Source organism: Neltuma alba, unplaced genomic scaffold, assembly GCF_004799145.2.
Source record: "Neltuma alba isolate B1F8T4 unplaced genomic scaffold, ASM479914v2 tig00010174_pilon, whole genome shotgun sequence".
Taxonomy (NCBI): Eukaryota; Viridiplantae; Streptophyta; class Magnoliopsida; order Fabales; family Fabaceae; genus Neltuma; species Neltuma alba.
Window position 1 is genome coordinate 1502521 of NW_021635117.1, and position 25040 is coordinate 1527560.

At 36.9% G+C, this 25040-nt stretch overlaps 1 protein-coding gene across 1 annotated transcript; it reads right to left on the reverse strand.

The window, feature by feature from the left end:
* Window positions 1-18038: 18038 nt before the first annotated feature.
* On the reverse strand, window positions 18039-21484 carry LOC114754655 (cold shock domain-containing protein 3-like). The gene is made up of 4 exons (XM_028943445.1): window positions 21118-21484; window positions 20698-20759; window positions 20044-20244; window positions 18039-18523 (listed from the first exon to the last, which is right to left on the reverse strand). The coding sequence occupies exons 1-4, from the start codon at window positions 21482-21484 to the stop codon at window positions 18233-18235; spliced, it is 921 nt and encodes a 306-aa protein (XP_028799278.1). The 3' UTR covers window positions 18039-18232.
* Between the last annotated feature and the right edge of the window lie 3556 nt (window positions 21485-25040).

Below are 25040 nucleotides of genomic sequence, written 5' to 3' on the forward strand. Positions count from 1 at the left end.
GTACAAAGCCATCCAACTAGGTTTACTAAGTTCACATATTCATTAAACTTCATAACATACTAGAGCGCAGCATGTGTAGTGCTCTATCAAGATAAAAAAACAGGCTTACAATAATAAAGAACTACAGAGGTCATGATAGCATAGCAATACAATCACAAACAAACGGAAGTGACACTAACAAGACAGATACCACGACATATAAATACAATCAGAGAGAAATCAAAATGAATACCTTCAATGGCCTCCCTGGGTCTTGAATCCAAGTCCAATGGATTTCTAGAAACGATTTCTACCTTTTTCAGGCTTTTTTCCCTTCCCAAATTTCTTGGACCTTGAAAATCAAATCAACAGCAAAATCAGCCCCAACATTCAGCATCAACATAAAACTCAAGTGAAAAATAATCAATGAATAAGATAAGGGACTCTGGTCATCAATCCACATAGCACATAAACACTTTCAATTGCTTCAAGAAATGCCTTCTTCCTCTACAAAATTAAGGGAGGAAAAACAAAGATCATTGAAAGATTCAAACTAAAATCAACAAATTATCACACTACGAAACCAAGGAAACAGCCAAGAGACAAGTTTGTTCAACCATGGTTACCAGGGCTCTCTCTATCTGAGTAACGACGGAGGTTTATTGAGGAAGAGAAGAGAGGATAGATCCCAGCAAAACCCTAATCATTTATCTCTTATATATATATATATATATATGTATGTATGTATGTATGTATGTATGTATGTATGTATGTATGTATGTATGTATGTATGTATGTATGTATAAGTTTTCTTGATTTACCAATTATATATCTATATGTTGCAGTCTTTGAAAGATTATTATTATTATTATTTAAAAAGAAATATATTAATACTTAATATAAAACCTATTTAATTAATTTGATTAGATTAAGAAAGTTAGATAAGTTAGTTAATTATAAGAAATTTGATACATTTTTCTTAAAACGTCATAATCATCTTTCTTAATACCATCTCTCCCTCTTCTACTTAATTATGGTTGAGAAAGTATCCATAGGGGTAATTTTAAAAAAAAATGAGAAATAGATCTTATATTTAGGATCAAAACCAACACAATAATTAGATCCTATATTAAAGACCGGAAGAGTATATAAACATGTGAAATTTATCGTAGTTCTCACATCTTCAAATGAAGTTGGCTAAGATAATACTCTCCTTATATTGATAAAAAAGAAATTCAAAAACAAACCTGAAAATACATAATCCTAAGAAAAGCAGCTAACAATTGTAAATCACAAGGAAGGGAAAACCCAACTGGGAATTATAAAAATATGAGAAAATAACAAAAATGTCCCTTGAAACAAAAAAGAAATAAAGAGAGGAGAGAAGAGAGTTGGCAGAGCTGAAGAGTGCTTGAACTTGGGAGATAAACGTGTAAACGGCGAAAATGTTGAAAGCAAGTTAAGGTGAGTAATTTTTGACACCACAATTCTCTTGTATCCATCTCTTGAGCTTCACGATCCTACTGTTTGCTCCATTTGGGTGGGTATTTTGTTCGGGGTGGGTATTTTAAGTAGGGTGGGAGGTGAAGCTGGGGGAGCTAGTTGGCGGGAGGAGGTTGGAGTAAGAATGTTGGGAGAGAGTTTTTTTTTTTTTTTGGCCACAAACAAAAACATTTAGGGTAAGAGGCATGTTTCTATTCGATATGGATGAGAGTGATTAGTGTCAGGGAATGGCCTTATGTTTAAGGAAAATTCAAAGAAGGGAGTAGGTTTCTTGCGAGAGTATGGAGTAGTATGAGTGTGCACAGTAAAGATGGCGGATGAGTTTGTTGTTACCACCTAGTGTGAATGTGTGAAACCTTAATATGAAATTGTTAATGCATGAAGTTGTGCTATGTTCCCGTCGATTTGAAAAGCGATGAAATATATTCATTGGATAACTGATATAAACAATAATTTACTGCTTCAGGTTACTATGCAAAGTGAATTTCGATATTTTGGTCATCTTATGGAAAGGAATTGTTTTTTTTATAGATTTAGACTCTGCCTTTTATTGCTTTTCCAGGTGAATTTTTTTGTAAGTAACATGCTGGATTATGTCAATGACAATAGAACATTAAGTATAACCACTATCTTAATATTACTTAATTAATATAGCCCCACTTACTTTCTTCAAGGCTTCAACCCCCAAAGCCATTCTCTCTTCTCTTCCTCTCTCGCTCCATTCCCAATTTCCTTCTTCATTATCCCGATCTCTTTCATGGACCATGGGTTTCCCACACAGAGGGAAGAGGTTGTGGGAGAGTCCGTAAGTTTCCACACCAGTCACCTCCATTTCTTCTTCCCACATGGTGCTGCTACAATTAATGCTGAGATTTTGCTGTATCAACCTATCTTGTCTCTGCCGAAGCTTGAAAGGGTTATGAGAATATGTTAACACTTTATCTCTTGGCTTTCACATGGTTGACAAAATGCCTCAATTTGTTCTCTTTGTGCTTCTCAAATCCCATGACTGAATTTCGTTTCATGGAAATGTCCTTTTGTTTTTAAGTGGAGATTGTATTTATCTACTTTGTCTTTCCTTGCAACCATTATACTAATTTCTCACGCAATCTACAAACTATTGCAACTAATTCATTTTTTTAATTCAAGTGATTTCACCTTGTCTTGTATGATTCTTTCTTGAACATATAAAAAAATCTAATTTAATTGAATGCATACACGTTGTACATTCTATATGCTTCTCTTTGGACTCTGATTAGATGGCTGTCATGCTGATTAAATGATGTGAAATCAGAGGAGAAATAAAACTGAAAGTGGATGATGAACTAGTAAAGGAAAAATTGATCACTTCAAATCTATTGTGAATTTGAAACTACTTATGGGTCATGTATAGTTTATGGACTTTGTTACGGGAAGTTTTTTCTTCATTTATAGTTTATGGACTGTGTCACGGGAAGTTTCTTCTAAGGGAGCAAAAGAAGGGTGCCCGTCTTTTCAGCTTCTCACAGTACACTAAAAACCAAAACCAAAAGATATTTACTTTTATACCTTTGAATAAGTTGGTCCCCGATTATGTTCTTTGTAAGTTCTGAAAAAAAGGCACACTTTGACGCTGCATAAGAAAGACAAGTGGTGTCACTTTCTATGTCGGGGTTTAAAGAACCTAGAGAAGAGAAACTACCCTAATTATACTCATGATAACTTAATCATCAAAAAGGAAAACACTTAATAATACTGGTGATATTATTAGTCCGTAATGAAAACAGAATAATATGTAATGTACAAGTTATTCCTAGAAAAACTGCAGCATTTGCGTAATGCTGTCAACCTTCTATGCCCTATATATCCTGAGCTTAAAAAACTTTTTGTCTCTTTCTCTAGTGGTTTGTTCCCTTTTCCCTAGACTCAGTAGTGTATTGGAGGCTTTCTCTTTGCTGGAGAATAGTCTATTTCAGCTATGTCCACATGGTCCGTCCACCGCTCATGATAGAGCCCCCGGTGCTCTGAAGTAGGCAAAGTTTGAACTTCTATTCCCTCTTCTTCCCCCTCAAGTTTCACCATTCTCGTATATTGCCATTTACAGAGGAGTGAGCTTCATCCCCTCCCTTCTTCACTTTATTCTGCTCACGGAGTTTATAATAGTATCATAAAGAGGAAAAAGAAGAGATGCCAAGGTTTATTTTTTCCTTTTAGATTCTAAGTTAATGCCTAATACAGTTAATAAAGTTTTTGTCATCTCTAAACCAACCTTTGAAAATTCGTGGAAAGAGGAAATGAATGTGGTAACAAATTTCCTACACTTTATCTTTCCTGCAGCAGCAAGAACATATCGAACATGCTTAATATTGTGAGATACTTGAGTAAAGGTTAGTGCTAATTGATTTTCTTGAATGGTGATGCTTAACAAGAAAAGGGAAGAAAACAAGAATGTTTTTGTATGGCTGTGTATAGCCAAAAATTAAGTCATTAGGAGTTGTTGGGACAAATTTTGCTCGAGACCTGAGAGTTACAAGGAATCGTTTGAGTTTATGAACAATGCTTACGTTAAGAAGGAAAAATAAACCTAATGGTGTCTGGGTCCATAGAAATTTTCATAACGCCGAGGTAACCATTTATGTGATTTTGTTGGTACTCTGGAGAGTCTTCTCTCCAGAGTAGCCGTGCATTGTTTATCTTTAGATAGAATAACTTCCTCCGCTTCTCCATTGCTTTTTTCCATCAAGGTACTTTCTTCATCCTGCAGCCGGAAAATTAAACTTCTACATTCAGGCATGACTGAAACAAGGTTGAAACTTATGAATAAACAAACCCATAAAGCTACACCGAACTTCAAAGTAATGAATATTTACATGTGATTGTTGCTGAACTGCTAGAGACTCTGTCCAAGCGAATCCCTATGGAAAAATAAAGGAAAGTTAGAAACTCTAATTTGGTGAGTGACAGAAATGGAAAAGGCTGAATCTTGTGATTAATTTACCTTGAACCTTAGCAAGAAGGAGGGACAAAAGCAGGAGAAAAACAACTAAAGAAGGCCTCATTTGAGGCTAGTAGCTTGAAGATCAGGAAGAAAATAGTTAGGATTTTCTTGTGGTGGCTCTCGCAGTTGAAAAGCTTGAGTATATCTTGGTAAAGAAGAGCTTGATTATATACATGTTATTGGAACTGTTAAGAGGTTTGATGGACAGGGGCATAGATCTCTGCATATGTGTGTATAGGACAAAGTGGTCCACATTTTAAATTCCTCAACTTAAAGTGAGTGGGATTTATATGTTGTCTTGCGGCATTCCTTAAAGTGCAACTATATATATAGAGAAATTAAACTACTAACTACTACATCAGATCTCAATATAAAAGCTAGTTTGACTTTCATTTTGGTTCTAAATATAAGACCCCAATCCACTTTGTCTCTTATGTTTATTTATTTTTTCCAAAGTAGTTTTTATGATAATTGCACATATTAAAGATTCTATCAAATGGTAGTTTTAGCTAATCCACATGACTAGTGAGAGTATTATAAGAAAAACAACATATATTTATTACAAATAACTAGTTTAATAAACTTTCTTAATCTATTTAAATTAGTCAGCTGCTTTTATACTATCTCCGGTCCTTAATATAGGATCTTATTTGACTTTTATTTTGGTCATAAATATAAAACCCCAATACACTTTGCCTCTTATATTTATGTATTTTTTCCAAGGTAGTCTTTTTAATAATAATAGTTCTAGCTAATACAGTAAGGATATTTTAGGAAAAACAACGCATATTTTTTACAAATAACTAACTTAACTTATTTTCTTAATCTCTTCAAATTAGACAATTAGCTCTTATAATTAGGAATGAAGGTAATATTAAGGAGCTGAGGTAGTATTTGAACTCATCATCATTTCAGTGCATGCTTAGCTGTTAAAGAATAGAAGGAAGAATACTCTGTGCATTTAAATCTGTCATATGATGAAGAAACTACAATCAGTGTTCTGTTTATTGGAAAGTGAAGACACAAAAGGCCGACAAAGAAAAATGGAAGTACAAGAGGAGGAGACATGGGAAGCACATCAAGTTTTAAGCAATGGCATACTTAATTGCAGTCTCTTCTTGGGCATTGGAGTGTGTTAGAAAAATTGGAATGGATCGAAAACATACCGGGTCGGATCTCGGGTCGGGTCGGTCGGATCTCCTTAGCTCACGCTTAAGCTAGACTATAAAAGTCTGAGCTTTTAAGTGCACAGCAGAGCACCACTTTTGCAAGAAAGAAAATTAAGAGAGAGAGAGAGATAGTAGGAAAGCTCTACTACTGGAGTGATTTGAACTGATGGGGGGAAGCCTCTATTTATAGCTTTTGTCAGGGATATTTTGGGTAGCATAAAAATATCCACTGAGCCCATCAGATAAAATCTGAGATAAGATATAATATATCCTTATCTCATAATATCATGATATTTTGAATTCAAATCCAGAATCAATCTCAATTAATTCTAAATATATATACTTAATATATATTTAATCTATACAATATAAATTAATTAATTTAATATAAATTAATTAGATTTATATCGTAACCGATTGGATATGATTCAGGATGTTTGACCAAGTCAAACATATCATGATATCGCTTGGATATTTGACTGATATATTCTCTTTATACCGGGTCAAATAATCCGGCCCATCAAGGGCGGATCCAAGCCCAAAAATCTAACATCTCCCACTCGCACTTGATGGGCTGTCCATCGTGCGATAGCTAAATCTTTCATTGCTTCATACTAGGTGTCTGCCGTGACCGCATGGGCATGACGTCATCGATTCGGGCGCCTGTGCACTAGGAATCCTTTATGCAGGACCAGCACACAAGAACACCCTTGGTGTATACCTGCAAATTGTATGCTTGTTGCCTCGAATGCCCTAGTTTTATCCATACACTTTACTTGTGGCATATCTAATCCCTCTCGAGTTGTTTTGTTTACTCAGATTGCCTTTTTCATACGTATGGTATCCACACTTGCTTAGTTGTTCTGTTCAACCTGCAAGGGACATGTCACAGACACCAACGTAGATGTGTATTTCAGGATAAACCTTCCTTCTGACTATTCATCATTTAGATTTGGCATAGTCGCTTTCTCAGTCTTGACCCGTTAGATCGTATCATTCTTGACCATGGGGTTTAGGCTAAAGTAGCTGCCACTAAACCAAAACCTTGTGATGTTGTCTAAGTCTTAAGGGCATTATGAAAGGTTTATTTCCTTTCTGGGACTCACATCGTAATGGATCAGGGATCTTCCATCTACGTCCCTTGTTGCGGATTTGAGTGAGCTCATGCAGTATGAATTGCATGTTACGGTGCTCAATCCACTAAGTGGAGTATGTCGCTTTTGGTTTTAATAGCACCGTACAGACTTAAGTTCCAAATGTACTCCAACATTTGAACCAGGAGCTCTTTCATCACAACTATATATGACGTCTCACTAGTAAAGAGTTCCTTGTCTGGCTACAGGTCTCATGGATGACACATTATCCATGATTCGGCCCAAACTTTTTATGGGTCTCATCTCAGTCTAGCTGAGGTGACATTTGTGCAGTGATTCTTCTCTACCATCTCATGGTGATCATCTGCTGTCAAACCTTCTATATCCCATGAGAACATAGCGAGGCGGTTGCTCGTGTGAGTGAGCCAACCTTGTGACCTGTACGACATAATTGTATTGCATACCTTGTGCCTATGCATGTATAAATACACAAATATACAAGAAAAATTTCTTTGAACTGGATAAAATGCATTGAATTACTAAGTAAGAGGAAAAGGTTCAGTACAACATGCCTTGTGCCTGCGTATTTGAACAAAAAGGATCAAAAAGAAAAAGGAGTTCAATACATCATGCTCTACGCATGCCCAAGGCCTTTACATGCTTAACGAAAGGATCTCTAGCTATAGGCTTGGTTAGGGGATCTGCCAACATCTTATGAGTGGACAAGTATTGAACTGTCACTTGTTTCTTAGCGATCATATCCCTTACAAAGTGATACTTTATGTCTATATGCTTAGTACGATTGTGGTACTTAGGGTCCTTTGCATAGGCGATTGCTGCTTGACTATCGCAGTGAATCAGAGTTGGTCCCTCACTCCCACCATGGATTCCCAATCGTACTAAGAATCTTTTGAGCCACACAGCTTCTTGGACAGCTGCAGAACAGGCTACATATTCTGCTTCCATGGATGAAAGAGACACACACGTTTGTTTCTTGCTGCTCCAGGAGATTGCTCCGTTATTCAGTAGGAAAGCATAGCCTGACGTCGAGTGTCGCTCGTCCAGGTCTCCTGCCCAATCAGCATCGGAATAACCCTCCGCACGAAGGCCATTTCCTTGATAGCATAGCTCATAGTCCATGGTTCCTTTTAGATATCTCATAATCCTCTTTACAGCTTCCCAGTGTTTGACTCCTGGATTGGATTGGAATCGACTCACAAGTCCGACTGCGAAGCATATGTCTGGCCTGGTACACAACATGGCGTACATTAGGCTGCCAACGGCACTTGAGTATGGGACTCTCTTCATGCGTTCTATATCGCATTGTTTTGTAGGGCGCATTTCCTCACTTAGGTTATGTCCCTTAACCACAGGGGTATCCATAGGCTTGCAGTCTCTCATATTGAAACGCTCAAGAATCTTTGCTATGTATGCCTTTTGTGACAATGACAGCAATTTTCTAGAACGATCTCTTCTTATCTTAACGCCTAAGATATATTCTGCTTCGCCCATGTCTTTCATCTCGAAGTTCAAGGATAACCACTCTTTGATCATCTTTATTAGTTTAAGATTGGTACCAGCCAGTAGTATGTCATCAACATAGAGGGATAGAATGACAAAGTTGTCTCCAAACCGCTTGATATAAACACAGTGATCTTCCTCGATCATTTCAAAGTCATAGGAGCTTATAGCTTTGTGGAACCTTAAGTACCACTGCCTAGATGATTGCTTGAGTCCATAAATGGATCTCAATAGTTTACAAACCTTTTGTTCGTTCCCTTTCTGTATGAAGCCCTCAGGCTGTTCCATATAGATTTCCTCATCTAGTTCTCCATTTAAGAAGGCGGTTTTTACATCCATCTGATGTAACTCTAAGTCTAAACTTGCTACTAAAGCCAGTATCAGTCGTATCGAGTTGAAACGTACAACAGGTGAGAAGGTGTCTGCGTAATCCACTCCTTCCCGTTGTGTATACCCTTTGGCAACTAACCTTGCTTTGGGTTTATCAATTGATCCATCAGCCTTACGTTTGTACTTGAGAACCCACTTGCTCCCAATTGCCTTTCGGCCAGGTGGTAGATCAACTAATTCCCATACTTGGTTGGATTCCATGGAATCCATTTCCTCTTGTAAGGCCTTCTGCCATTTTTCCTTAGCAGGTCCTGTTAGTGCTTCTTTAACACTTACGGGGTCTTCTTCATCGTGCTCTGGACTAACGATGAAGGTTGCTCCTTCAATTGAGAAGCGTCTCTTAGGGTTTTGTCTCTGTTACTTCTCCTAAGTGGGGTAGTTGCAGGACTTACTTCCTGTGACTGGGTTAAACCTTGTTGTGAAAATGGTTCAACCCTCCCACTCGGATCAGTAGACTGAGGAACACTTTGTTGTACCTCATTGCCATCATCCTCATAAAGACGGCTTGTTCGATCAATACTCCCTCTGCTAGGATATTCGGTTTCTATGAACGTTGCGTCCCTTGACTCTATCTCAGTCACTGAGCCGTCATCATTTTCACCAATGAAGACATACCCCTTAGAGTTCTCAGAGTATCTTATGAAGATACACTTTTTGCCCCTTGGTTCTAGCTTGTCATATTTATGGGAAGAATCACGAATATAGGCCGCTGACCCCCATGGTCTTAGGATGCTTAGATCCGGTTTGCGGTTTGTCCATGATTCATAAGGGGTTGTTGTGACTGATTTAGAAGGCACTCGGTTAAGTATGAATGTGGCGGTTAGAAGAGCATCTCCCCAATATGAGGTTGGAAGCTCAGCTTGTGCCATCATTGATCTAACCATATCGAGGAGAGTTCTATTTCTCCTTTCAGCAACTCCGTTCTGTTGAGGAGTGCCAGGGATTGTTAGTTGCCTAACAATGCCCCTATCTTCACAGAGCTCCTTGAACTGATCAGAGAGGTATTCTCGGCCTCGGTCAGTTCTTAAGGCTTTGATTCTTGAACCTAGCTGATTTTCCACTAGATTGAGATATTTTCTAAAGCACTCTAATGCCTCAGATTTGTGGGAAATCAGGTAAGTATAGCCATATCGGGAAGAATCATCGATGAAGGTAATAAAATACCATGCTCCGTGACGTGCCCTAACACTCATTGGTCCGCAAATATCAGAGTGTACCAGTTCAAGAGGTTGGTTAGCCCTGGTTGCCTTTCCGAAAGGCTTCCTTGTACTCTTGCCAGCAAGGCAATGTTCACACAGAGACATTTCCTTTTTGGACACGTTTCCTAGCAAACCCTCTTTTGCTAGTTTGGTCATGCGTTCTTGACCAATATGTCCTAATCTAGCGTGCCATATATCGTAATTGACATCGGAAGAAAGCGCATAGCAAGAACTAGAAAAATTATCATTGAAATTTTCTAAAACAAAGAAACCATCCGAAACATAACCAGAAACTGAAAAATTGGTCCCATACGAAATGTCTACTGTGAAATCATGAAAAAAGACATTGAAATGAAATCTAACTAAGGAAATAACAGACACAAGATTTCGTCGGATTTCCGGAGCGTAGAGGACATTTTGCAGGACTAGGGTCTTTCCTCCATGCAGGGTCAGCTCACAAGTACCGATCCCTTTGACTTCTACTCTCGCGTTGTTCCCAACATAAAGCCATCTGCTTCTTGCTGGTAACCGACGAAATTCTGTGAAGTTCCCACGATCCTTGCTCACGTGGTCTGTGGCCCCTGAGTCTATAACCCAAACAGGATTAGTTTCAGCAATAAACGCAGTGCTAGAAACATAAGAGAAATGTATTGAATCTGAATCCAATACCTTTTTCTGCTCAGGGCAGTCCTTGGCATAATGTCCCTTTTGTTGGCAAGCATAGCATTTGATGGTTGCTATGTTCCGCTTCTTTGCAGGTTTCTTGCCTTTCTTGAAGGGACTCTTTCCCTTCTTCACTTTAGGGCCGCCTTTCTTATTTTGAGAGCCTTTGCTTCTCTTGGACTGGTTTTGGGAGGTTGCCCCTCCCTTTCCTTCAGTTAAATATGCCTTACTGACAGGCTTCACAGTTTCCATCCGATCATCCTCCAGTTGGAGGTGGCGAGCTACATCAGCAAAGGTTTTTATACTCTCATTATGAGTAATTGTGTGCTTCATGGTATCCCAACTTGCTGGGAGAGATCTCATGACAGCTTGAATCTGTTGCTCATCAGATAAAGCGCCTCCGGCTTCCTTAAGCTCCCTTATTAAGTTCTGCATTGCCCTTAGGTGATGCCTTATGGGAGTGTTAGGACCCAGCTTGAAATTATCAAGTTTGACGGTGAGTCTCCTAAGCCTCGCAGCAGAGGTACCGTCAAATTCGGATTTCAGTGCTGCCCACATGGCAGAGGCTGAAGGGTGTGTTTCGAATTGCACCAACACATCGTCAGTCATGGCACTTAGCATGGTTATTCTGGCGATAGTGTCCCTTCTTTTCCAGGCCGCGTAGCCGTCCTGGTCCCTTCGCGATGCATTTGCCTCAGGCTCTGGAAGAAAAGTAGTCAACACATCAGTGACTTCTTGTTCTTCAGGACATACGATATCTTACGACGCCACATGCTGTAATTGTCTCCGTTCAGCTTGTCACCTCCTACGAGGTCAGCTATAATGGACTTGATTCCTCTTTGAGACATCGTGCTATCACATAGACAACAATGCATTTTAGTATGGTATGCAATATATACACTTTTGTTCAAGTAGGTCATAGGTCGCCTGGGTAAGAGTCTCACCATTTTCATGATCAGGAGACAACTAGGTTGGCTCCCATCCCATTACTCCTGGTTAGTCTCTTACCTTTCTTACCTTTGACTTTCCTTGAACATATCCCCAATTTGGAGTTTTCCTCATGAAACTCCCACTCAAATAAAGCATTTGAAAATAAAAAAAACTTTATTTATTGAAGCATGAATGTTTACAAAAGAATTGGATAATTCCAAAAATGAAGTCTCAAGAGTAAACATTAAATGAAAAGAAATACAAATGTGAACAAAAACTCATTCGTTCATGATATATTTTATCATTGGTTCTCTCAAACTCTCTTTAACACCTTTCCAGCATCTACAGAGACATTGTTTAAAAAATGCTTCACTAAATATGTGTCCCCTCCTTGCCAGTTCCTCTCTGTACTGGATTGCAATATTTGAGAAAAAGAGTGCGTCTTGCTCATTGACAATTTGTTTAGCATAATAATTCAATTTTGAAAATAGGCACTTTTGATGCTTGTATTCATCAGCATGCTTTTCTGCTATCTTTTCTATTAAATTTATGTCCTTGGGTCTGCAGACTTCTTCCTCTTGTTGGTCAGGAACACATTTCCTTTTACCACTGCTCCCCTCAGGTACATTAGAGTTTACTTGTGATTGAGGCGCTTTTCTTTTATTTGTACTTTCGGCAGCATAATTATTTGAAGATTTCGGAGCATCAGAAAGTGGAGAATAAGTTGGATATTTTCCAAAAGAGGAGTTAGAATTTGAGTTTGAGTTGGCCATTTCCTAAACCCAAAAAGAACAAGTTAAGAAAAATATAAAAATAAATATTCAAAACATTTATTTGCTATTTTTCATACCCAAAAAGTCACAAAAAAACAGCACATAATGTATTAATTCATAGCTCATGATTTTAGAAATGTTTCAGGTCAAACAGGGCTCAAAAATAGTCCCTCACGCGCCCTCATAAGCAAAAAAATTTTTTTTTTTTTTTTTTAAAGAACTAGGATCGCCCACTCTCGGGACCGGCGCGTGTCATACACGCGCCGCCTTTCCGGCCTCTCGCCGTCACGTGACCTGTCCTATTTGATTCCTCACGTCTCAAGGAGTCTATATATGTGCTTTTTATGACCAAAGGGTCCCTAGGTGGACCCCACGCGCCCACATGGCGCGTCCAAAAAAAAATTTCAGAAAAAAAATATTTTTTTTTATTTCAAAAAAAAAATTTATTATTTTTTTTAAAAAAAAAATTTTTTTTTTAAAAAAAAGGTCGGTCGGGTCGGTTACCGACCCGACTTCCAGGGAGATCCGGGTCCACGGACCCGAAACGCAGCGTTTCACTTAAAGTGAAACGCAGCGTTTCACTTAAAGTGAAACGCTGCGTCCTGGCCAGCCCAAAACGACGCCGTTTTGGGCTGGTCAGGTCGTCCCTGACCTCCAGCCGGGTCGCCCCAGATCCGGCTGGAGCTCCGGCGGGTCCGTCGCGACCCGCCATTTTCGAACCGCCGTATCTTCCTCCTCCGAGCTCCGTTTTATGCATTTTAGGTGTCTATGGACTCGTATTTTCGTGCTCTACAACTCTATGGGTTTATTTTCTTTAAAAAACATCAATTTTAAAGACCCAAAAACAAGGTTCGAACGGCCGACGTTGGAAGCTCCAGAAAATAGACTTCGATCACGTTTTTAAATCTTACGGAGTAACAAGTAATGTTTTCGAACTTCACTTATATAAACGGAGTGTGTATTTGAGTTTAAAACACAAGCATATTCAGTTCGAATGGCATACGGCATATTCACGGTGCAGCGGAAAAAAAATGAGCGTGTAATATATATATGCACACATATATTGAGAGCCTCAAGAACATCTCGGCTCTGATGCCAATGTTAGAAAAATTGGAATGGATCGAAAACATACCGGGTCGGATCTCGGGTCGGGTCGGTCGAATCTCCTTAGCTCACGCTTAAGCTAGACTATAAAAGTCTGAGCTTTTAAGTGCACAGCAGAGCACCACTTTTGCAAGAAAGAAAATTAAGAGAGAGAGAGAGATAGTAGGAAAGCTCTACTACTGGAGTGATTTGAACTGATGGGGGGAAGCCTCTATTTATAGCTTTTGTCAGGGATATTTTGGGTAGCATAAAAATATCCACTGAGCCCATCAGATAAAATCTGAGATAAGATATAATATATCCTTATCTCATAATATCATGATATTTTGAATTCAAATCCAGAATCAATCTCAATTAATTCTAAATATATATACTTAATATATATTTAATCTATACAATATAAATTAATTAATTTAATATAAATTAATTAGATTTATATCGTAACCGATTGGATATGATTCAGGATGTTTGACCAAGTCAAACATATCATGATATCGCTTGGATATTTGACTGATATATTCTCTTTATACCGGGTCAAATAATCCGGCCCATCAAGGGCGGATCCAAGCCCAAAAATCTAACAGAGTGAAAATATTGTGTGAACCTTGTTCTTCCCAAATTCATGTGTTCATGTGTTTACAAGCTCCCATAATGCCAAATGTTCTGTCTCAGGCATACTTTTGTGAAACAAAAGCAGGTCTTTACCCAATTTTTGTTCCCTCGTTTTACATGATGTCACTTGTGAGCACCGATTGATGATTAAGTCCATTTGGATCGTACGTCCCTCATACACAACCTTGAAAATAAAATCTAAATTATATTGCATTCTTATGGAAAAACAGTTGTAATTTGTAATTATATGAGAACTCCATATTGTTCATGAACTATGACTAATCTAACCTATTTCTTGAACAACATCTAATGCAAATGACCACATTAGTTCTCTTAAATGCACTCAACTAACAAAGGTTAACTTCTTCAAGTGATATAAATTACAAATCGTGTTTTGGAATGAGATGGGGGTGTTTGGATATAATCAAACTATGGTTTAGAGAATAGCTTCTGGAGAATAGATTCTGGAGAGAATAGATTTTTTGAAGAATTTGTGAAAAAGTGATCCTAAGAAGTGAGAGTGTTTGGATAGTTGTTACCAGAAGCACTTTTTACATGTACAAATTACTAAAAAAGGCATATGATACTTACAGAAAAAATATATTTTATGATATATTTTAATTTGAAGGAATAAAATTGTTAATAATATATTTTTTTATTAACATAATTAATAATACATAAGATAATATAATTAATATGTATATATATTTATAAGATATAAGATTAAATATATTTATAAAAAAAACAACAAAATACATATCCTATAGGCTCTCATACTCTCCCTTTTTTTTTTTCAAAAGCAAAAAATTTTTACTTTTTTCAAAACCATGGTTTTAGTTTTTATAAGGGTGTTTGGGAGATTTTTTCTCAAACCATGGTTTGGGTTGGAACCCAAACACCCCTGATATTTGGCATTATCAACTCGGTTCAAATTTCATTTTTGGGTTAAACTGTAAATTTGCTTAGAAAGTTTTCAATCAAGAGTGTTGGGTATTGTAAGTTTTTTTTAAGTGCAAATTTGCTTCAAAAATAAAATTATAACAATATTATCCTATATTGTTAAAAATGTTAATGGTTCATGTCATTGTTTTAATGACCAATGTTAGCTTTTTAAATGACATGAGGCAATATTGATACAATCCTAAACTTCTGAGACAAACTTGCATCTAAAAAAATTTTTTGGTACTCAACGCTGTTAAGTGAAAAACTGTTTATCATTATTGTGATAAAATGATCGATAATATAAATTTGAAGGAGTTTTGTAGAAGGAAATAAAGAAAACATTAGTTTTGTAGAAGGAAAAACTACCTATTACAGTCCTTATAATAAATATAATTAAGAAGTGTCTACTATTTATCATTATTACCTCAAAAAAAGTTAATTTCCATAATTAGTGAAATGTACTTCTTGTATAAAAAGAAAAACGTTGTTGATCCAAAAATGCCAGCATCCCTTTGGACATAGAAGGCATTAGATAGTACATTTTTCTGATCAACAAATAATATATACTCGGTCCAATTCAGAAAATGAATTATCGATTTAATGAACATAGTTTTTTTTTTTTGGGTGACAGAACACATGTAGCTTATGACAAGAGAGGGAGAGGAGATGACTGATCGCGTTTCAATGCTCAGGAGAAGTACCACATTTTGCCTTCCACGGCGTTATTGAAAGGAAAAATTGTTCGCAGGTCTCATAAAAGAAAATTAAATAAAAAGAAGATCAAGAAGCTCAATTTTTTAAAATAAATTTTACAAGTTTGATTTGTAATAATAAAAGTTTTATTTAGAAAAAATAACACAAAAATGATACTTGAATTTTGAAAGCCCTACATAGTTACTTGCATAAGGGAAATTTGAAATTTAATAAAATGATCAAATTGTCCTGAGTAAATTTTTAGAGCAAGGGAAGAGGGAGTAGTAGGTTTCAGATGTGGTTGAAGAGGAAGAAAAAGAAGAGGTATGAAACCGTCGTGCTCCAAATCAAAGTAAGCGGCATCGTTGTTGAGAAAAGTTGCTGTGGAAGAGACATGCGTTCATACAGAGGTAAGGTTTTCTGAGATTGCTTTTCTCTGGTTTTGTCTATAGGTGTTGCAGTGAAATTGATTCAGTTTGGGGGGAGGAAATCATCGATTGGTGAAGAATAAGGTGTGTATAGTTGAGAGAGGCGAATTGTTGGTGCTATTTGACAATTCTGAAGGTTGCAAGAAGGAGGAGTTGAGATTTTATTTTATTTTATTTTTTCGTCCATGGGTATTGCAGTGAAATTAAGTGGGGATTGAATGTGTATTTTGATGTTAGCAACAAGAAAATATTAACTAGGGATGAAATGTTAATGTTAACTTGTTATTGGTTGTGTGCAATATAAATAAGATCACTGAGACTATGGTCTTTGGGAAATGCCATTAGTAAACTTGTTATATGCTTTACAAGTGTTGACAATTACTAGAGAAAGTGGAATGCAAAAGTGCACTGCTTATTTGCTATAGCAATTTGTTAATGTTCATGTTTGGATGTTTTTAATATCAGCTCTGAGTGAAGGTTGCACACCAAAATTTCCCAATTTATCAAGTAATCATTAATTTTTTGAGAATCATTAATATTGTTACACGACTTGTTAGTAGCATTATTAAAGTTGTTAGAGTGCCACTTTTTTAATTACCTATAAAACCTGTTATTAAAGTTGATAACGAACTTGTTAATAGTATTAAACAACATATTAGTCGCATTACTAGAATTGCAAATTCCCTATTTATGATGTCATAACTAATCTCTTCAAGCGTAAGAAGCTCTTAATCATGTGGTTGATAGCCCTGCATAAGTTATTAATATTGTTATACGACTTGTTAATAGCTTTACTTGCCCACATTCAAACGAGGGTAAACCCAAATTCAAACTAGGTGAGTCCCTCTCTACTCACTCTTTATTTTCCAACACGATACTTCGCTCGTTTCATTCTTGCCAATAATTGATTAGTATAACAAAACCACAATTTTTATCAAAATATATATACATACTAATTATTAATTAATTATATAAATAATAAATTGGTCTTATATATGTGTATATATTATTTATTTATTTATTTATTATTTTATATCTTTTTTTAGTAATTTGCATATGAAACATTTATTTTGATAATAGCCATCCAAACACTTTTAATTTATCAAAATTATTTTTTTTTAACAAAATCTATTCTACTTAAAAATCTATTCTTAGAAATAACTTTAATCACCTTTTTTTTTAAGTTATTTTTCAGAAGCTAATCCAAGCACTCCCAGGATTGCAACGCAATTTGAATGGTGTTCTGGTTCTCTGTGCCTTGGCATTGGATTCCATGTCTAATTAGGTGATGAAGGCCACGCTAAGCTTCAGAAGAAATCCATTGCATTTGTTAAGCCCCGCATCCCCATTGTCAATCCATATTCTTCCATATACACTAAAAAGCATAATAGGAAATCAAACAAGGAAATAACTTAGTTTCAATAGATAAACTCACTCTCATTGTTAACTTTTGATAGACAATTGATTTATCTACAAACTAAGATTACTAGGCTCCAATTAGATAATTGGTCTTGGTTGGTATTACCATGCTGCATATTAGTCTAGTAATAATTTGACCTCCCAAGGCGACATGGAAACCAATTGACCCTATTTAAATGACACTGACTATATTATATGGTGTGTATCAAGGACACATCGTGTGTTTTCATGACCTTTGCTTAGAGATATACCCGCATTAATTTTTAAAAATATATTAATATGAAATGATAGTACTTCCTCCAGTCCTAAATATAATACTTATTTTGTAGTATAATACATTATATGAAAGTGGAAGTTTAGACATTTGTGAAGTCACAAAAGAATCAGTTATATAATTATTCATGAACACCATTTCCATCGAGCTTTTTATTCCGTGTCATATTCAACTTTATTCAAAAACCCTTCCAAAATACCAAGCAGGACATCAGTGCTCCCATGAATTGTTTTTTGATTGAATTTTTAGTTTCATGTAAAAAGTTCAGTTAATGCAGCGTAACACTATTGCATTGATCTCTTTGGAATTTGCAAAGCTTGCGATCCTGGTGTATCAACCGTTCAGCTTCACTAAATGGGACCAGAACATTCAGAAAAGAGATGAGTGAAGGTCAAAACCTGATTTAGCTCCACTAGCTTGTACAAAACTTAGTTTTGCTTGTGCAAGTGAGCACCAGAAGATATCAAAACATATTCATAGTAATCAATATTTACAGGTACGATTAGCGAGGCTTTGAAATGAGGAAAGTGGTGTCTAACGCTTCCGTTTGCTGGTTTACCAACTAATTTGATGAGCAATCCTTCGCCCAATGTCCAGCCTTGTTACATTTATAACAAGTGTCGTTTGTTGAGGCAGATCTTTGTCCCCTGGTAGGAGCATTTGGTGTGACCATAAGGCAGTCTTTTGCCCAATGCCCTTGCTTGCCGCATTTGAAACATGCCGACCGACTTCCAGAATTGTAGCTCGGTTTGTCTTTCTCACTCATATTGTAATTGCTCTTGCGGGGACTGACGGATACACCATCCCCAACAGAGAGCTCACTGCACCACTTGAAGAAACCGCAAGAATCTGCCTATTTAAACAAATGCGATGAAATCATGATGACTGTGTTATGTTACAGAAAATAGTAGACTCTAAAAGATCATTTATCAAATGAGGCCAAAAAAGGCCGGAAGGAAAAAAGAAAAAAAAAAAAAAAAAACCAAGACTTTGATCTAGCACCAACATCAAATATGATAAACCAGTGTTTTGGTCCATTGTTAATCTCTCACGTTCTTTTGCTTCTCTCAAAGAAGCTTGTGATTTTTTTTTTTGGGGGGGGGGGGGGGGGGAAGAGATTTCCATTGATACCATCATCAGCTTTCAGATGGCTATCTAAACCAACAGTTACTTTTCAACACAAAAAAAGGAAAGGGGAAAAAAAAACAGAGAGAGAGACAAACAGTTACAAACAACTGTCGATACTAACCACAGCTGTTCCCAGAAAATTTCTAGGAGACCCTTAAATCTTAATGACGTTGCTGAAATGTAGCCTTACATACTATGTTTCAAACTTTCAGTTATCAACATAAAATGATCAAACAACCTTGCCGTACTAGATGCATCAGCAAAATTGATTTCAAAAGAGAAAACGGATTCTATCGAATCCTATATTAAAGAATGTCAACTTAATGACAATTGACGCACTATGTAAGCATTCAGCACAGAAAGAAGCCACAAGAGCAAATAGAAGGAATGCAAAACATGGCAGAATCCCATAACATATGCCACCTCTAAGAGAGGTTAATTTTTCTACTGTTCATTACGACGAGCAGTATGGTATCCAAACTTGCAATTATATCACTGCATAATGACTTTTATCAGATTTTAAATGCACACAATACGTTATACGCAATTATTTGGTTCAAAATGCTTAAGAGCTATGAATCGAACAATACATAATAGTATCGCTGAACTTGGTCGTTTATCAGATATTTAAAATATGGGTACATGTTGCATAAATTTGATAGAGCCGGCTATTTTTAAGACAGATTTGAAGAAATACTCTGCTTTGTATCCTCCATTACAGCTAAAGAATGCAAAGAATAGAGGTCCTAATGCTTCCTCTAGCCTTGAGAAAGCTCAAACACACTGAAAAATGAAAGAAACAAGAGAAAATAATTCCCTCCTAGTCTGGTATCCGAGAGACTAAAACCCCCTCTCCTCACAATACTCAGAGTCTACTTGATTCCCACACTCAGCCCCTCTGCACAATTATACATCACACGGCCCACTCTCTCTCTCTCACACACACCCCCCCCCCCCCAAACAAACACACAAACTTCACACATTCCTTAGGCTTGGCCCATTAGTCACGGGTCCATCAAATTATTTGGCCAAAAATAATTTGAAGATATGCACCTAACAATAAAACAATGTTATCAGTATCTTTTGGTTGGCAATCGATTACTTTAAGACAGAGATATTATGAAAGCAACGTGTAAAGGACACAAAGCCGAAACCGAGCTAAGTTATAAATCTGACGGTTGGACGAGATGGCTGGCTTGGTTTCATTTATCAATGAAAAGTATAAACAGAAGAAAAAGGTAGTACCTGGTTTCTTGGACAGCGATAAAATTTTTGGCCATGATTTTTACCACTTTTAGCTGTTAGAATCAAGCAAGCTCCAGCACCACAAGGACAATGAAAGGATGGAAACAATGAATCAGACACGGAACTTTGGTTGCCTCCAGAAGTCATTCTAGTTCCAGCAGCATTATCACACCATTCAAAGAAACCACAGCCGCCACTCTCCTGTCAAATTATTGAAGCATGTAAAACAAACAAGCATAAATTTTCCCTTTATTAACCAGATTTCACGAGAGACAATAAATTCTAAGATGCCAAAATCCTTCCATGGAAATCAAGACCAGAATTATCACTTAAACGTAATTTCAAAATTTGCTGGCAAAAATATATTCAAAACTAGAAAAGGATCCAGGAGAAATTCTCATTAGCTTCAATCTGTTCTGAATTGAGTAGTTGCCCCTTTCTTCTCCTACTCATTCTAGCGAACACAATAACCCATGACTTCACCACGTGATTTGCTTATCTACTTTTTAGTATATAATACAAAACACAACCAAAAAAAAAAAAAAAAACGAAACGAAAGTCCGAAAGGTTGATACATCCCACTATACAACATTTAGATGCTCTACTATTGTGCCATGACCTTGACCATTCAGGGAAACAGGATCACGTTTTTACCTTTCTAAGACCATTCTTTGAGAGGTTTAGCCGAATGTCTACGGAGGATCTCTCAGAGTATACTTAAACTGAAGTGAAAAGACCGAACAGGGAGCGAGAGAAATGCCAATCTCACTTCAAACCATATCGATCTTACATTGACAGGGCCTGCCTCTTTAACTCATTGTTACACCTCCTTGAGATTGGACAATTCACTCGAGCTCAACCAGTCCAACCAGGAGGGGGGGGGGAATGAAAGAAACTTATTTGTAACGCAATCATAATCCCGAAAGAAACTTTTTAATTTAATATAATGTGCACTTAAGATTATTCCGAGGAATTCAACGACGATAAAGAATAACCCAACCCCACCTCTCTAATAGGGCACTTGTAAAACTTGCGACCCTCGATTTTTCTCGGTGTTGGCCGTCAAGATCAAACAAGTTCCCATTCCACAGGGGCAAGCTTTCTCGACCACGGCAGCGTCCTTCCCATAATTACCAAAGTGCCCTCCACCATGCCCTCCAGGTGCCGGTTCCACACAGTCGCGAGCCCAGTGGCCGGGCCTTCCACATTTGAAGCAAGAGCCACCAGCGACCACCGGAACGCCGCCGCTTATTCCTTTGGTTACTGCAGTGGCGGGAAAATTGTGGCTTCCCTTCAAAGCAGCGGTGTATTGTCCTTCTTCCTCAGAGGCGCAAAGAAGCTTCGGACGTTTGTTAGAGACGACGTAGTCCTCCACCGCCGCGAGCTGCGATAGGAATTCGTCGTCTTCGATTTCAACAGTGATGTTGTTAGGCCGTTGCATCTTCACCTTCACGTTCTACATTTCGAGAATTTCATATTTCAAATACGCCTAGTTTGGATACCCTTCCAGCCTCCCACACCCTTGCGTTCACAGTTTCCCGGCCTTTCGATTGTCGTTTGGGAAATGCTAAAACTGCCGCTTTCTCCGTCCCTTCTCATGAGTAACCCTTACGCTATGTTTGGTACGGGATTTTTGGAGGGGAGTTGCTCCCCTCCCCTTGTTTGGCTGGTGTAATTTTTTAGGAGAGGAGGGGAGCCCCTCTCCTTCCCTCGTTTGGTTAAGATGTTTTTTAAAGAGGGAAGTGATTCTTCTCCCCTCCCCTTCCCTTCTAGCCTCCCCTCCAAAAGTGGGGTTTTTTGGAGGGGAGATGAGAGATAATATTTCAATTCCTTATATACCCTTTTGATTTGTTAACTTCTAATCAGTCGTAAATATTTCTACATAAGAGAGTTTTTTTGAGCATCTAACAAGAGGTTATTAAGATAATTGTCTCCAAAATTAGTGAGCATTTGTAAACTTTTTTTTTTCTCTTCTTCTAATTCCAAGAGGTTGTTGGTATTTTCTTTCACCTTCAAGGTCTTTTCTTAGATTGGAATCTATCACTCGTAACTTTTTATCTTGATATTCTATAAGTGTGTGACTATGTCTTGTAACTCAAAATTGGTGAATTGTATTATATATATAGTTATATCTTAACAAAATAAAAAAGTGAGAAAATTCATTTAAATTTTATGAGGCTAAAATAGTCAATTTTTATTAGAACAAAATAAGGTATTATTAAAATTGTTCCCTCCCCTCCCCTCCAATTAATCCAAACAGGAGATCATTAAAATCCCTCCCCCTCTTTCCCCTCCCTCCCCTCCCCTTTGTAGCTACCCTCCCCTTTCCTCCCCTCCCCTTCCCTTGATTAAAATCCCTCCCCTCCCCTTCCCTCCATCGAGCCAAACACAGCGTTAGACTAGACTAAAAAAAATAAATATGTAAAAACTAAAAGTTTATGAAGACAGAATATTAAAAAAAAGATTAAAAAATTATTATAATAAAAACAGTTATGAAAAAGAGAGGACTTGTGATGGAGAGAGATTATATTAAAACATAATATTCATAACATTTATTATCTAGGAAATAATGTTTAGGAAACAAAAAAATAAATATATTAATAACTATTAAATAAATCTTTGATCAGGGCAAAATAGAAAAATTGCTACAAAACTTTGACAGAATTTATAAATATTGCTTATATTTAGGAAAAATGGATGGATGATTGTTGTGGCTTATAAAAAGGTACGAAGGGAGTAAAACGAAAGCCTAGTGTACAAGATCACTTACTACTGTTCTTTTAAATGATTGTCTGTGTCTAATTAAGACATTTAAATCCCTTTCTTCTAGTTAGATTTCTATTTTTTAGGGTCCCCCATCCGGAAAAATAACCACTTCCTAGTCTTGTCCGATGAAAGCCTGAGTAATTTTGGAGTTTGGACAGGACTAGGTAGAGTGGGCTTTCCTTCCTAAGTGGTGACACTTTATTCTTTTGTATGAAGATCTCTCATATTACAAGAGAAGAAATATAAACGCTATATTACAAACCCACATATCTATATGTCATTGCCTATCTCTTTATAATTGCATAATTTGTCACCACACGTTAGGTCTTTATGTAACATCCATGATCATACATGTCAACAACTTGAGTCTTGAAATATTTAATTCTACCATATATGTATATTACACATATATTAAATACAATTATATATAATGTATATTATATATATTGAGCAAATTTCCATATATAGACCCTTGGTAGGGTAGTATTCCTTGCCCTACATTTAGCCATGCCCGAAAAAGTCCAATTCTTTTTCAAGCTACTTCGTTTTTTTGGTGATACTAAACGGGGCCAAAGCTCAAGACTAAACGCTAATTCTTCGAGGGTATTTAATACTAGCAAGATGAAATGTCCTACCTTGAAAATACTGAACTTAGCCCCACATGTAATCATAGTATATGATGTGGTGATAATAAGAGAAACAAACCAGAAATTTTCTTTCTAAAACAATATCATGATAGGGGGGGGGAAGAATTACTTACACACCAATCTATAATGATTATTAAAAAAGTACCTGTCATCGATTACCAATAAAAAATTAGATAAGCTCTAAGGAAGGGGATAATACCCTTTAGCGATAGTTTATCACTACCTTAACCATGTTAGGAAGGGATGCTGCCTAACTACCATGATTGTAGAAAGAACCATAAGCACCTGATAAACATAGTTATGTCATGTTCAATAATCAAAAAGGGGCCTCAGGCCACCACCTCAAAGGAAAATTTTCACTTACTTAAATGAAAATTTTCACATTCTTGTGGATCCACAAATAAATAAAATAAAATAAAAAGAAGCAAATCCAATGGTTTTGTGCCTACTAATAAAGTACAATCCAGTTTAGCAGCGATAAACTCATAATAAATGCAATTCCCCAAATTAATTAGATGAATAGAAACCAGTCTAACTATCCTGGGTGGCGATTAATAGTAAATCAAACATAACAATTATGGAAGGCCTAGCTACTCAAGAGAGTAGCCTCACGCCTCCGGAACTTTTCCTACTACATCTCCTCTGCTGCTCTCACTTGAAAAGTGATAAAAGTAAAAGGGTGAGACAAAATGTCTTAGTAATTCAGTTCCTACCCACCATACCTATCGACACCACCTATGAGATGGCAGGTAGACCTTGTTATTCAATCAGATAACTAGGTGATTAGATTAACTGTTCAAGTATATCACAATGATTTTATTACAATAGTAAAGCTATAATTATAACAATTCAAGACATAGCAAGACAACAATTAATAAAAATTATGAAATTTCACATTCTAGTATATTATTAGTTCTAACATTATCTCCTCCTTATTCCCACTGATGTGAACCCATGGACTGATCACTACCCACTAATGTGATGCAGACTGGCTAAAGTCCGTAGAGCACACAAGGGCTGAGTTCCTGCCCTCGGGGATGCTGCCTGAGTATGAATCACTAGAGTGTCGCAAGCCTGGGGGATGCTGTCCTGGCAAAAGAAAGCACCATATGGTAGTGTGCCATGTGGTCATAAATGTTATTTCTCCATCACGAACCTCCTCTTATAATAACAATTAATCAGTTAATCTTAATAACTATTTAAATAGTCAAAACAACTACTTCTCAGCACAACGATTATCACACAATGCATAGATCAAACTGTTAGCATAATAAAGGCTAAACAACTTAGTTTACATCATACTGCGTCTTGAAGAAATAATTGTTCTACCAAACAGTTTTCATAAAGGCCAAAAGTCCAATATATCAATCATTAGCTAAGTTTTCATTTTGAGATTTTCACAAAGCTCATTGATAGTCTTGATAAGTGAGGCAAATAAGAAGAGAGCAATTTGGTACCTGTAACATCCAAACTTTTGGGCCTAGAAGCATCAAAAGTAGCCTGAATTGGATAGCCTACCAAACCCTTTTTAAGCAGAAGTCTCAAAGATAAGAAAGGAAGTCAAAGTAGTTTCAGGGACTAAAC